The 15,313-nt window shown below is 29.8% G+C and overlaps 1 protein-coding gene across 1 annotated transcript; it reads right to left on the reverse strand.

Annotated features, from left to right (window-relative positions):
• Positions 1-3,612: 3,612 nt before the first annotated feature.
• Positions 3,613-11,350, reverse strand: LOC122519492. The gene is made up of 12 exons (XM_043638969.1): positions 11,009-11,350; positions 10,900-10,923; positions 10,462-10,577; positions 10,151-10,388; positions 6,911-9,853; positions 6,586-6,792; positions 5,758-6,463; positions 5,481-5,681; positions 5,160-5,318; positions 4,645-4,922; positions 4,351-4,548; positions 3,613-3,929 (listed from the first exon to the last, which is right to left on the reverse strand). Exons 1-12 carry the CDS (start codon positions 11,226-11,228, stop codon positions 3,682-3,684), a joined length of 5,538 nt encoding a protein of 1,845 aa, XP_043494904.1. The 5' UTR covers positions 11,229-11,350; the 3' UTR covers positions 3,613-3,681.
• Between the last annotated feature and the right edge of the window lie 3,963 nt (positions 11,351-15,313).

Consider the following 15,313-nt stretch of genomic DNA (forward strand, 5'->3'; position numbering starts at 1 on the left):
TAAAAAAAGAAAAAGAAAATAAAAATTAAAATTAAAATTAAATATTAACAAGAGAAGAAATCCCTCAAAACAAAAAAAAATTATTAAGAAAAGAAATGTGAAAAGAGCTGCTACGTCATTGTATGCAGCCCTGTGTGTGTGTGTGTGTTTCATTTAAAGAAAAATAAGAACAAGAAACAAAATGGAAGACGAAAGATATTGAAATATTTGACTCTCTTATTATTCGAAATTTAATGGAAATGTGGTAAAAAAAAAAAGGAAAATCAAAAAGAGATGAATTCATTTAAACAATTAGCCAGATTTGGAATCGAGGACTCGATAAAGTATTTACAGATAATGATGAAATGATGATGATGATGATGATGATGATGATGATAATGATGATAATGATGATGACTACGTGATAATATAGGAATGCTGCTCGAGATGAAATTTCAAGTTAGGTGTGGACAAAAGTTGTTAGTAATCTTCGATCAGCACTTTTATACATTTACACAATTTTATATAACGGTAATGATGAAACTTTTGTCCAAACCGAACGTACAAAGTTCGAATATTTATTATTAGCAACGGGGAATTGTTAAAACACATACAACACAACCATTTAATTTAGGAGTGAGTTTGTCGCGCGTTAGAAATATTTCTCAATACATACATACATACATACATAGATACATACATTAATAATAACAAAAAAGAAAAAAAATAATTCGAAGCGTGCGTATTGAAATAGTTTGATGATACTATATTAAGTTGATATAATAATGCATCCTTTGACATGTTTTTGCTTTTTCAAGCCCCATTATAAAGAGTTTCGTTTAATCACCGGGTTGGCATGTTCTTCCTTCGAGCGTATATATTAAAATATATATTATATAATATATATACACATTCTCACTCCTTAAGTTTCCTCATACTCTATCGAAAATCAAAAAAACAAAACAAAATGAAAGAAGAAAGAAAGAAAGAAAGAAAGAAAGAAAGAAAGAAAGAAGGAAAATGTTAATGATACATTTGGATAAATTGTAATTTGTTTTTGTTCAATTATAATTTGAACGCTTCCTTTGGGTAACTATGTAAATAAGTCAACGATAACGCGTTAGTTAAAAATCTCATGTGGTACGGTGATGATGATGACGATGATGGGTTTGTTCGATCCCGAAGAAGAACGTCTTTTAGCAGAGCGCATAAAAAAAAGTAAACAAGATTTTAATTAATTGATCAATTAATTAAAAACAAAACAAGAAAAAAAAAAGGTGTGTTGTTTATCGTGATACAAATTGCAATTGTGATTTTTACCAATCGGTATAATAATATGTTAATCATAAGTGTAAGTTAATCGTCAGTCATTAATTGTCTAAGCGTAATATAGTTTAGATGACAACTCTCATCAATTTTCAGTGTTTAGATTTGCGAAAGTAAATATTTCTGTCGACTAATTCCATAAGAAAATCAATTTTTATTCAAAGTTTTCTCAATACTAATGGATACTTATTAAATTTCTCTATTCCTTGTCTTGGTAATTCGTCGATTAAAATAAATGTTTCATTATTAAAAAATGAAGAAAGAACAAAAAAGAACAAACAAACAAACAAAAGAAAAGAAAGTAAGAAAAACGGAGTATGACATATTGAGATTAATTTCTTTTAATGAATCGTACATATTTACATATTAAAAAAAAAAAAGAAGGAGGGGGATTAACCCTTTTTTAAAGCGGCTAACTTGCTATTTTTTTTTTTTTTTTTATTATTATCATAGATATTTCGATTTTTATCATAACAGGACGTCGTATTACGTAATAATATCTGCTATTTAACACAGCGTTTTAATAATAGTAATAAAAAAAGAGAATTATATCGAACCGTGTTGTATAAAAACATGTCGTGACTATGCGTATTTTTACGTTCTTATTGTGTAAGAGTACGAGAAAAGAAATCAAATAATAATACATTCGCGCTTTAACTACTACTACTACTACTACTACTCTCATGTGAAAAAAAACACACACTCTCTCTTATAATATTTATAAATTAATCTATGCAACAAAAGAAAAAAAAAACACATAAAAACAAAAAAAAAAGAAACGCAATTACATTTCTGCTTTTAAATATCTTATCCAAGTTTTGATCGGATATATTATTATTATTATTATTATTATTATTATTATTATTATTATTATTATTATTATTAATTATATTATTATTATTATCATCATCGAGAGTACTCTTAATCGTATTCTTTTTTTCGCATAATAATTATTCTTTCAGATGATAAATGCTCGCAAGATTTTTCGCTGTTTTATCGCAATAAAAAAAAAATATAAGTCTGATCAAAATAGGAAAGGGTTTCTTGTAGTAGAAATACATTTATTCTTCTGTCTTAAACAAATCCGCTTTAAATGTTTCTTCTTCAATTATTATCATTATTAATATTATTATTATTATTATTATTATTGTGTAATTATTATTATAATTATTAATTTAATTTTCTTTATAGCTCTATGGTTCCCAAATTTTTACGATTATCGGTGCACCCTTTGTTAAATTCCACATTATTTCGGGTTAAGATTAAAAATAAATAAATAAATGAAATTTTAGTTCGATTAATTATAATAATTATTGAGATGTACAAATCAGCTGGTGATCGTAAGACACATTTTTATCCAACCATCTATTTGTTCATTCGCATTTAATTTTGCACGCTAATTATTTGTATTTTATCGTAACCATTTCCAAAAATTTAGTTTCGCGGAAAGGGTTTAGGTTTCTTTTTAGGAACCATTGCCCTAAGGACGTCACTTTTTCTTTTCTTTCTCTCTCTCTCTCTCGTTTTTATTTTAAATTTATATTCTATATATACAAAATTTAAATCTTACTAAAGGAAAAAAAAACATAACTATTTTAAATTGTAATAATAGTAAATTCGAATAACGCGAGCCCCAATGAGTTTTCAACGAGTACCACGAATTCTTAATTGTCTAATCGATATCTAATCGATTCGCTAATAAATAACTTTACGACTATCTCTAAACTTTATAATTTGGTTTAGAAATACGAAAGTTATTTATCTATCTATATTATCATTATTATTATTATTATTATAATTACTATTATTATTATTATTATTACTATTATTGATTAATTAATTAATTAATTTCTCTGACAAAAATTACAGTTGACAATTGTTCAAATGCAATCGTTTTTAACCCTTTTAGTGCTATGCAAACATAAATACCGAGGAGGGTTGATTATATGGCACTAAAAAAGGGTTAGGTGTAGTAAATTATCGTTAGAAATTATTTATTTATTTTTTTCTCTCTATATATAGACTCCTTACTTTTTAATATCTTACAAGATACACCACCCAAACAAAATTTAGGTCTATCACTGGTATGTTTTTTTGTTTCTTTTTTTTTCTTTTTTTTTTCCTTGATATATACTTCAAACAATTTGCATTTACTCGTGTCCGATCGTTTCGTCGAGTAAATGCAAAGTAATATTGTTCAACTTTCGTATATCCTTTGGATCGAATTTTTGCAAATTAATAAATTTCAAAAATCGCACAAAGGATACGAAAAAAAAAAAAAGGGAAAAAAATTCTAATGTAATATATAAATACGCGTGTGCGTGTGTGTCAGTCTTTTCTTTTTCTTTTTTTATCTTTTTTTTTTTCTTTCTTTCTTTATCGTAAATTCGTAGCGCAATCACGTTCGTCGCTGCCATCGGAACATTCGAGGAATCCATTGCATATTCTTGATTTCGGTAAACATTCGCCCAAAGGACATCTGTGTCCTTTACAGGATGCTATAATAGATGGTACGTTATTATACGAATTAATAACACGTTCGATGTACGATAAATAATGATAAACTTTCGTATAAACCCCAGGTCTTCCTGGTCTTGCACAGCCATAACCGTTCGAAGTGATACCTAAATAAATGAAACACAATAATAATTTAATAAATTTTTCAACGAAGATTTATTTTAACGCTAGATTTACGGATGTTTCTTTTTTTTTTGTTCATTATTTTTTAATGACTTATAAAACATTGTTTGAATGGAGGGTTGACTAGACGGGGAGAAATTAATGTTTACGTATATTTCGTTACGTAATTAAAAACCAACATATGTTTTTAAAAAAATAATATTTAAGCTATATATATATAGATGATTATAATATTATTGAAAAGTAATATTTAAAAGTTATATATATTATAATATTATTAAAAAATAATATTTAAGAGTTTACTTATAACTTTAATTACTATATATATATAAATAAATTTTGAATGAATCAAATTGGCTCAGTCCGTAAATCTAATGTTAAGGATTTTTTTTATTTTTATTTTACCATGAATGGTATATTTATTATCCGATCCGGAACAAACCAAAGGACCACCACTGTCGCCCAAACAAGCGTCCCTTCCGCCATCTTTTAATCCAGCACACAACATTCCAGATGTTATTCTGTACAACGGTAAGAAAATAGTTTTCCTTCGACATTCCTCAGTTGATATCAAAGGTAATTGAACTTCTTGCAAAGTATCAGCTGTCGATGATACCTAAAAAAAAATATATTTATATCGTTACAACATGATTTACAATATTTATAAAATATGTTAAATTAAAAAAAAACAAAACTTACGAAATATTCTACCGATCTCAAACAATTGTCCCCAACCGGTTACGGTACAAGTTGTACCACTTTTAGGTTCGTTCTGTGGAAGGCATACTGGTCTCACATAATCGCTAAACGTAACCGATTTTTCCAACCTGAGTAATGCTATATCGTTAATGAATCCATTGTCAATATAATCCGGATGAAGAATAATTTGATCCAATCGTAATAATTGTTCGTGCGGACTTGGAAAACTTCCTCTTCTGGTAGCACCTATTCTAGCGACCCAATACTCGTCGAGTGTACTGAAACATTATTTTTATCATTTTTTTAAAACTTTTTTTAGAAAAATAACCTCAAAATTTGTATTTTCTTTCTCTTAGATATCCTTCGTTTTCCTTATCTTTTCTTTAAGATATTTGTTTACTTTTCAACAATAACGAAACAATTGATAAACTTATCGTTGAAAAATGTACTTTGGAAATACCTATTGGTGACAAATCCGTGCGATAGGTCAATGAGAAATTGTCATGACAACTTACCGATAAAAACAGTGGGCTGCTGAGAGTACCCATTTGTCATTGATAAGTGCACCTCCGCATTGATAATCCCCTTCTTTGTAAAGTGCTACTTGCCAAGGCCAACTTCCAGCCGATGAACTACCGCCCCCAACAATTCTGTAACGTCGTGAAACGTGAAATCTGTTTAAATGAAATTCAATTGGTGTATACGTGAAACCTGATTTTAAAGACTTCATGTATTATTGATATGCGAATAACACGCGAACGAAGATACATCTAAGTAGTTTCTCTTTTTTCGGTATATAATTATAGAAAAAAGAAACTGGTTCACGTTGAATATACCTGGCCTGCGATGGGGTTTGAGTTCTTATTCCACATTCTAGATTTTTACACTTGACCTTGAGAATCTCTCCGCTCGGACAGTTGGACGGTTTGAAGGTCAACGCGGTTTTGTCAGATGGTTTATCGTTGAACGACAATACGTAATACGAATTCCCGATCGATGGATTTTCGTCTAAAACTTTTTCTACTTTTTCGTAATCTCTGAAAATTCCAAAAATAATATTCATTATTTCGATCATTATTTTGCTAAAGGAAGAACAAAATCATTGAAACTTACTGATAAGTGATCGCTTTGCAAACCGCCCTGGCAAGATCCTCGATGCTCCAATTAGTTTGTCGTTCCTGATCATATTTATTAGTCGTATTTAAACAAAGTTTTCCCCACTTTCCGTTTTTTCTAATATTCAAATAACCTTTATCGTTGTAACCATTGAGTTCCTTTTCAAATCCCTTGACGGAGGTAATCGGAGAATTTCCTTTAGCGTGATAGGACGTTCCACCGTTAAGATTGTTTCTCAAATTCGACGATATTTCTCTTCCCGATATTAGATACGTTAAATTTGTTGATTCGTCTGGTAATATAGTCGTTTGTACAACAGTCTCGTAAGTTTCTTTGTTCGTCGGAAAGTTTAGGGAATCAGGTATGGTAGATGTTTTCGATAACGTGGATTCCACAGCTTCTTGATCGTACACCGGGACATCGTCACGACCGGTTTCCATATCAAACGAATAATCTTCTGACTTGTTGATGATCATATCTTCGTCTCCTTCATTTTGATTCCCCAATAGGATGGTTTCATTATTTTTAAAGGCGTCAGAGGTTACTTGTTCGATATTATAATCTTCGATATAATCCTCAATCAATGCAGCACATTTTTTTTCATCTTCTCCTGTAGGACAGTCTTGGAAACCATCGCAAACCTTGTTCTGATCCACGCAGTACCTGCTGTTACCGCAAACGAACTGACCCTCGACACACCAATCTGTCAACATGGAAATGAGACAGTTTTGTAATTCTTGATTTTACATTTGTAATCGAATTTATAGGTTATTTATTTATTTTTTTGTTTGTGTTTTTTTTTTTTTGTTTAGAGCAGTTAATCACCGCAATCAGTTTCGTCGGAATAATCCCAACAGTCCGGTGTACCGTCGCATATCTTTTGATGTAGCAGTTGGGCCTTTAAAAAATCAGCGCAGGTACAATTGGCCTCGTCTTCTGAATTCTTACATTCACCTAACATATTGCATCTAGCACTGGATGGCAAACATTTGCCGTCGTTGCACCGGAACCTGGCCCCCCCTTGACAGTTATCTGTGAAAAATATATATATACGATGCTCATCAATCATTTGGTTGGGATCCTTAAGGATGATAGAAGAAGATCTTTTAAAATTAATCGTCGTAATAGTTCGTTATCAATTATTATTTACCAAATATTGAATCGGGATATTTTTCTGTCGTAAGATTTTTGCTTTCGTGATCGTTTAAAAAACCATCGTCGTCCATCTTGTTCATTATCTTCGTTAAAATCCTTACGCCGTCACGGCTCAACGTGAACAAAGAACTGTCATTTTTCAAGGTTTCGTTTCCGACTGCTACGTCGGCGATTTTTTTTAACTCGTCAAAGTGTGATATCAATTTGCTATCATCCGATTGCAATGTATCTCGCGTATCGAAATTTTTCAGAGAAATATCCGACGAATTTTTGACAATTTTTAGGTTAGGTTTGTTGTCGTGCGTTCTAACTTCAGCGAGTTGTTTCAATTTATCCAAAATAAATCGATCCTCTTCAAACGTAGAAATTTTTCTATCGGAAGTTAATATAGTCATTGGATCGATGTTAGGATTTTCATGCTTGAACGAACGTTTTTCTTCGGTATTTTGTAACGACAACAATTTGTCAGATTTTTTATTAGAATCTGTATGAATTATCGGCGGTGAAGTTGAATTGGTTACGACAAATCTGAGAACAACACGATCAGGATTTTCCTTCGACGATACTTTGGTACTCACTGATGTTACAACTTCGACGATTTGTTCTATGCGAGTATTTTTTTGATCAGTAATATCGATCGTCTGATTATTCGATCGATCATCAATCAGATCTTCGTTAGAAATATTTGGATTAGGTTTATTCGTATCTATTTCTAACGCTTTGAGACCGAACAATTGTTCAAGTAACGCTGTTTCGTCTAAACGTTCAGCTGTACTTCTGACGGCAGATGGTTTTAACGAAAATTTCGTTGATTTGTCATTATCAATTTTAGGTCTAGGTCTGACAGGTCTGCCAACACCTGTGTTACTTTTAACAGGTGCCAAAGTGACCAAATTTTCGACCACGTAAGCTTTCAACGTGTCGTTGTAAATTTTTTTACGCGTTCCCGGAGTAGTTGTCAAATGAGGGTTAACGGGAACATCGTTGCCTCTATTTTTTGAATTAGTATTCTCAAATTCATCGGTATTTTCTTGATTAGGTACGTGTTGAACCGTATCAACTTCGATGAATGTAGAATTTCTCGAGACACCAGACACTAATTTTTCCGGTATTACTTCTTTACTTTCATCGTTATTCACGATCAATTTTTGTCCGTTGTTGTTATTAATGGGATGTAATATTTCCGAATAAATTTCAGTTGTACCGAGTTTAAGAATTTTCTCGTCGTCGATTATTCCATCGTTATTGAATTTCGTTGATACCGTTGGTTCGGTTAATTCAATTTTTTCATTCTTAACAGATGACTCGAAATTAGGATTATTTAAATAAATCATTTCGGTAGCTTCTTTAATATCCATCGGTGTTATCCACTTATCCTGTATTTTAATTTCCTTAACGTTTTGTTCATCATCAGTGTTGTCAACGATAGATGTAATTCTTGTATTTTGATTGGCCGATATCAAAGGTAATCTTTTATTATCATTTTCAGTAACGATTGCCGACGTAATCTTATCAACAGGAATGGTATGTCGAAAGGGTTTTATAGTTCCAGGATTTTCAATGAGACTAGGTCTAATTGCGCTACCACTTAGATCAGGACTACGATAACTCGTGTAAATTGGTCTCTGATCGACCTTTCTGTCACGCAATGCATCATTTTGATCTTTGTCTAATGCCTCGATGCCACTGAATCTACTTCTAGTTTCCAAATTTTCATCTAAATCAGGAACAGGTTCAGCTATACCTATTCCAGAGATACTACCAACTGATTCATCGTCTACAGTAATTTTAGGTTTGGTTGTTTGAAGATTCCATCTTGAAACGTTCGAACTTTCTTTCTTTTCGTTAGTTGAATTGATTGATTCTATTTTTTTAGATTGATCAATAATAGTCTGATAATAATGTTGTTTTACATGATCGGTTTTTGTTAATTCCGAAGAAGTACTTAATCGTAAATCAAAAGTTTCTGATGGTAACTGACCTGACACTTCGATACTGGGTCTGTTAATAGCATCAATCGTAGGTGTTGGTGCTGTGAACAGATTACCGTCATCCATCAAACCAGGTATCTTGTTTTTAAATTTTCCATTAACTCGAAAATTGACCATATCTTCGGGTACGATCCTGTCGTGTGGAAAATCAGTATCTTCTTCGTCCAAAGTGCTCATTCCTGATACGTCAATGCGCGTGTTAATAGGTTCCAAAGTTTCCGAAATTTTATTAGGTAATTTTGGATTTTTATCTTCGATAATTTTGTCCTGTACATCGTACACCGGATTTTTAACAGTAGAATCTATATTAACGATCAATGATGATATCGTTGTTTCTAATAATAATTTGAGTTCGGTGTTAACGTATTCGGGAACTATCGGTTTCCACGGTGACATTTCAAAATCTGGTTTATGAAAATCTTGAAAGGCAACACTGCTCGTACTAGGAATAGTACTGGACGATATTTTAATCGATGGTAATGAATATTCTTTTTGATTATCTACGATATCAGGTGTATATTCAATTTTATTCGTTGTTGTTTTATGCTTCATCGTGGTGCTAGAAATCGGTTGAACGGAAGTTAATTCCAATTTGGTATTATTATCTATTCTTGAAATAGTACTTTTATTCGTTATTTCGTCTAATTGCGAATCATTGTTAACGTTCGTAACATTCGATTCGATTATTTTGTCGTCTAATTTAGTCGAATTCTTCAAAGTTTCGTTTACTTTGGTTGCCTTATAAGTACCTTGAATCGTTGGTATATTATTAAAATCAATTTCCGGTTCGTTGGATTCTATCTTCGTTAATTTAGACTTTGGTTTATTAGTGCCAGTTATCAAAGGGCTCGTTCTGTTTGGTCGAAGTAAACCATTTTTCGTAATCATGGCGTTCCTTTGTTGATTGGTCGTTTGTTTTTGATTCGTTGTTATATCTTGATTTATTCCTGCGTAATTAAAAAAGTGTCAAAATTTGTTCCAAATTGACAAATAAAATATAATACAATAAATTAAATATATATGTAGGATTCGTGAAAAAATTGGGCCGTTGTACTGACTGGACCGGGATTCGAACCCGGGTCTTCCGCTTTCCGGGCGACTGCTCTTTAACCATTGAGCTATCCAGGGCCCACCGTCCAATCTCCTCACGAATGCCTATTTAAGTTTGGCTTGGAGATGCTCGCATCCCACATATATTATATAAAGGTGTGTATGTGTGTGTGTTTATTATTATGATTACTTACGTTTGACGTTAATACTTGCAAGATCTAATTCTAAATCTTTAAACAACGATGACACCGAATAAGTTTCCTTAGCAATAATATCCTCGATCGTGTCTTCGATATTTGTTATTGATCTTGGTATCTTCCTTCTGTCTAAATATAATCTAAAGAAAACCTTAAGAGTACCGTTCTCAAATTTATCTATAATCGTTTGTTTGTATGCCGGACTCAATACGCTTCTTCGGAACAATAATTCAAACTGAAAGAAAAGTTAACACATTAGCTCGAAATTAATATATTCAATTATATATATTTAAAATTCGATAACTTACTATATTTTTGTACTTTCTTTCTTTATCCCGAAACACCATACTAGTGTTCAACTTTAACATTGGATTATACCTTTCACCTTTAATTACTCTAAAATTGCAAGTGAATCCAATGATCGCTGTGAAAGAGAAATACAAAAAAAATAAAAAAGTTATTCTCCTCGTATAGATTAATTTAATTTTTTTAAACGATAATTTGAATATTTGGAAATATTTTTTATTGGTATTTACAATTAAATGTTACAACACACCGATTAATATCAAATCTTGAAGTATAATATATATATATATTTTTAAATATAATAATAATAATAATAATAATCACACATTTTCAATCGGTATTTAAATAACACAAGTATAATCAATCAAAATTCCAATACTCTATTTCTAATTGACATTTAATTATTTATATATTTCCAATAATTAATAAAAAGTACTCACAGTTTTTGGAATCGTTTCTCAATGCTGAAACACGAATAATTTTATTTTATATTTTGTTATATCGTATATATAATATAACATTATTATATAATAATTATTAAAAACGTACCACCCAACCATAATGCAAGACCAGCTATAGCAAGTACTGCTATTAATACAAGCATCGCTGAAATTATCAGCATAGCACTGCCAATCTTCCAAGTTGAATTGGCATTTTGTTTTTTAGTTGGATGTTGTGTTACCCTTGACCACGTTGATCGGGGTGGATAATAATAATCACTCTGTAAAATGATATAATTATTTTTTAACACACACACACACACACACATACACACGAGTATTTAAACACTTACAAGTATTTAGATACTTAAATTTCTTACGAGTTATTATGGTATTTGGTTAATCAATTAAATTATTATTGCATAAATGGTATAATTGTTTGTTATTAATATACATGGTTGAAAAATATATTGAATATATATATCTATTGATCATAAAAATTAATATTTTTGAAGATGTATATCACATTTGATAGGTTATGATAAAAATAGGGTATACATAAGGTTCGATACGTTTAGTATTAAAACGAGACTATACTTTTCCCGAACTGGATTTTGTGTTACGTTATTATTCTTTTTTATTTTTTTTTAATTTCATATATGCGTTTATATGCATCTTGTCAAGAGTAAAACCAACCAAGCGTCGCGATTCAATGTCCAATAACAACGCGTGCTTGCAATAAATTCAACTCCCATGGATGGCAATTCCCCGTTAACGGTATCCACACTGCTCGCATTTTAGTCTTTGGAATCCGTGAAAAAAAAGGAATTAAAAAAATATTCGACGACAAAAATTCAGTCAAGTTTTTACGGACAAGCGTCACATTTGTACGACGTGTGCCTCTCTCTCTCTCTCTCTCTCTCTCTCTCTTTTGGTGAAAAATAATGATGGGGCCCTTTTTTCTCTGGTCACGCGAGATCATTTTTTGTCGACAATAATATACTTCATGGTATGATTTACTTATACGTTTAAAATACAAGCATTTTACATAAATGATATTTTAGATCAATAACGTTTATTTTTAATCTGACATAATAATTCATAATTAAATGAAAATAATTATTATATTTTTTACTGGTCAGGATAATTTCTAGGGATTATTTATCATATCGAAATGTTTATTTGATTATTGTTTTTGTGTGTTTTTTTTTATTATTATTATAAATATAATATAAGAATTTGTGTGTTCGATAAATAAAATATATTTTCTTTAATATTATTCTTCGCGAAGATATTAAATAATTGAGATAATATATATAGTTCTATTAATAATAAAATATTAAATCATATCACGAATAGTGGGAATATTCTATTTTGTTTCTAATTAAATCGTAATCTCGATGTAACACTATAAAAATATTAATAATAATTTTTTGGAATCAGATAATATTTTTCTTTTGAATTTCTATGTCAAGAGGTTAATTTCTTACCGAGATTTCCAGAAAATTCATGTTGAATGATATTGCGAGTTTTTCAAGAATACCGTTTTCAACGTTAACAACCGTATATTTAATATAATATCCAGTAAAGTGACTTCACACTAACAGGTTCTTTACAAATTATATGTTATAAACATTTGGGTCGTGGTATCGTTACAAGGAAATGCGTATGTGTGTGTGTGTGTCTGTTTGACCGCACCGGTAATAAGATTGAGAAAATAAATTTTCTAAACGATTTAGAAATAAAACAAAAAAGACAGAAAAAAGGACAGATTGATTGAAAAATTCCGTCATATTAAAATATAATATTTTCATGTATAAATAATCTAATAAAAAAGAAACCCACATATATAAAAAATTAATTCCACGAATATAGATTCGACGCAACCCTGACACGAGACTAATCGTACATTTGTTCAAATCTAATTAATCATTTCAATCAAAAAATAACATTATATTTATTATATAATTAAACGAGTTATCCTAAAATAATAAATGCAATATTATGCGATACATTGGATCGTTTGACAAACAAAATCATATTTTTTTATTTTTCTATGAAACGTACTCTCATTTTTTATTCTACAAGATATTCTAAAAGAAAAAAGAATTAATAATAATAATAATAAAAAAGAATTTACTTTTTTTTTTTGCTTCCACGCGTTACGTTAGAATAAAATTTGATACTCGCAAATATATTATATGAAACAATGATATATTATATATATACAACTATAGATAGAAAATTCCTTTGAGACAACGACCTAAGGGGTCGTCAAGGTCTGATAATCCAGGTAAAGTCGATGTCCTAGGAAGTAAGGTGTCATCTCGTCCGTTTCAATCGAGATTACGAATATTACGGAACCGGAGTATGTCGGGATTGCAATAGTGTATGTTGAATAGTGTGCTCGGTGTGTGATATTTGTCACGCTTTTCTCGCGATGCTGTAAGATTATAAACGCACCGTGTGCTATGAAATCATAGACCCCCCCATCCCCTTCCCTATCCTTCCCACCCCTTCCCTTCCCTTCACGTGGAAAATAAGAGACGATTTTATTCTGCGAAAAATATAATAATACAAATTCCGTATTATTATATTGTTGAAAATTTAACTATTTAATTTATTTTATTTTTTCATTAATTTATAATTTATTAATTATTTTTTTATTAATTTAATTTATTTTTTCATTATCACTCTCTCTCACCCCACCCCACCGCAAACATTTATCGATAAAATAATAATAATAATAATAATAATAATAATCGATTGATGGACACTCGCGTAAATATTTTTACTCGGGTGAGAAAATAATTTTTTAAAAAGAAAGAGATGGAATAATATGATCTTGCTAAAATATATTGCCAAGATCGGCACGCTCGTATATGTTATTTTTTTTTTTTCCATTTTTTTATTTTGTTTTTGCCACGATAAGTACCAATAACGTTTTAGTATTTATTGTATTACGTGTACGAGTGACGTAAGTGACCATCCAAGGGTCTTCCTTCCGCCCACCTACCCTCTGTTCAGAAAAGAAGGAAAGAAAGTTTGTGCGTGAGAGAAAGAGAGAGAGAGAGAGAGAGAGAAATAACACGTGTAAGCGTTTGAAAGAATTAATATTCGCGCGAGTCAATGGCCGTCTACCAAAGATCATTGATCCTAAAGTCCCCCCACCCCTCCCCCGTCCTACCGCCCTACCCCTTCGCACCCTTACGAACACGATTGATTTCTTAATGAGAATAACAAAATATATACATATAGATATATAAAAAATAAATATAATAAAATATATATAGAATTATTTATTATAATATATATTTCGTATTCGGTTATAAGAATTTAGGTATAAAGTAATTTACGAATTTTCTATAATAATAAAAATACTATATATAATATATTAATTATTTAATAATATAAAATATTCACGATATACATATATAAAATATATATTATATATAATAAAAGTTCAAGGTATTTATAATATAATTATTATATATTATTTATTATATATTTTATAATATAATATTATTATAATATTATTTATTATATATTTATTATATATTTTATAATATAATTATTATATATTATTATTTTAGTATAGGATTAAACGAAAAAAATGTAAATAGTTTGATAGGATATTTCTGTGGTATTTTTGTTTTTTCTTTCTATCTTTATTTTTCTTTTTATCGAATTTGATGATTCGGTTGTGTTTGAAACGGGTCATTCGGTATTCGAAGATAGATAGAGCGTATCTTTATGTCAGAGAAGAATCCTTTTTTTTTTTTAAAGTTGACCTTATCTTCACGATTCGTTGATTCGATGGAACGAATGATGATGGATAATGGAATGTTGAAGGAATATTTGTGAAAAGTTAATAGTATGGGGCGAGGTATATATGATTCATAGATCCGGTGTACTATCATGAAAATAAGAGAGAGAGAGAGAGAGAGAGAAAGAGGAAGTGTTACAAAAGTTCAGTATTGGGTAAGGCCAATAACTAATATTGGAATTTTTCAATATAAATTATATTAATGTGTTGTTTATTTTTCAATATAAAATATATGAAATATATATATATTTTTTTTTATCAGTAAAATTATATCTACTAATGATAAGATAATATATATATAATTTAGTTTTTATTCGTATATAAAAAATTTGAAAGATTTTTAATTTAAAAGAAAAAAAATACGAATAATTAGATTTACTTGATTCGAATACAAGAATTTAGTTATAAAGTAATTTATGAATTTTCTCTATAATAAAAAAAATACTATATAATATATTAATTATTTAATAATATAAAATATTCAGTATATATGTATTTTGTCCATCGATATTATCTATTATTAACAATAAGATGTATAATTTATTTTAATTTAACTAAAAAAAAAGAGTAAAAGAGAGGAAGAAGAAA

The sequence above is a fragment of the Polistes fuscatus genome, unplaced genomic scaffold, assembly GCF_010416935.1.
Source record: "Polistes fuscatus isolate 324 unplaced genomic scaffold, CU_Pfus_HIC Scaffold3, whole genome shotgun sequence".
Taxonomy (NCBI): Eukaryota; Metazoa; Arthropoda; class Insecta; order Hymenoptera; family Vespidae; genus Polistes; species Polistes fuscatus.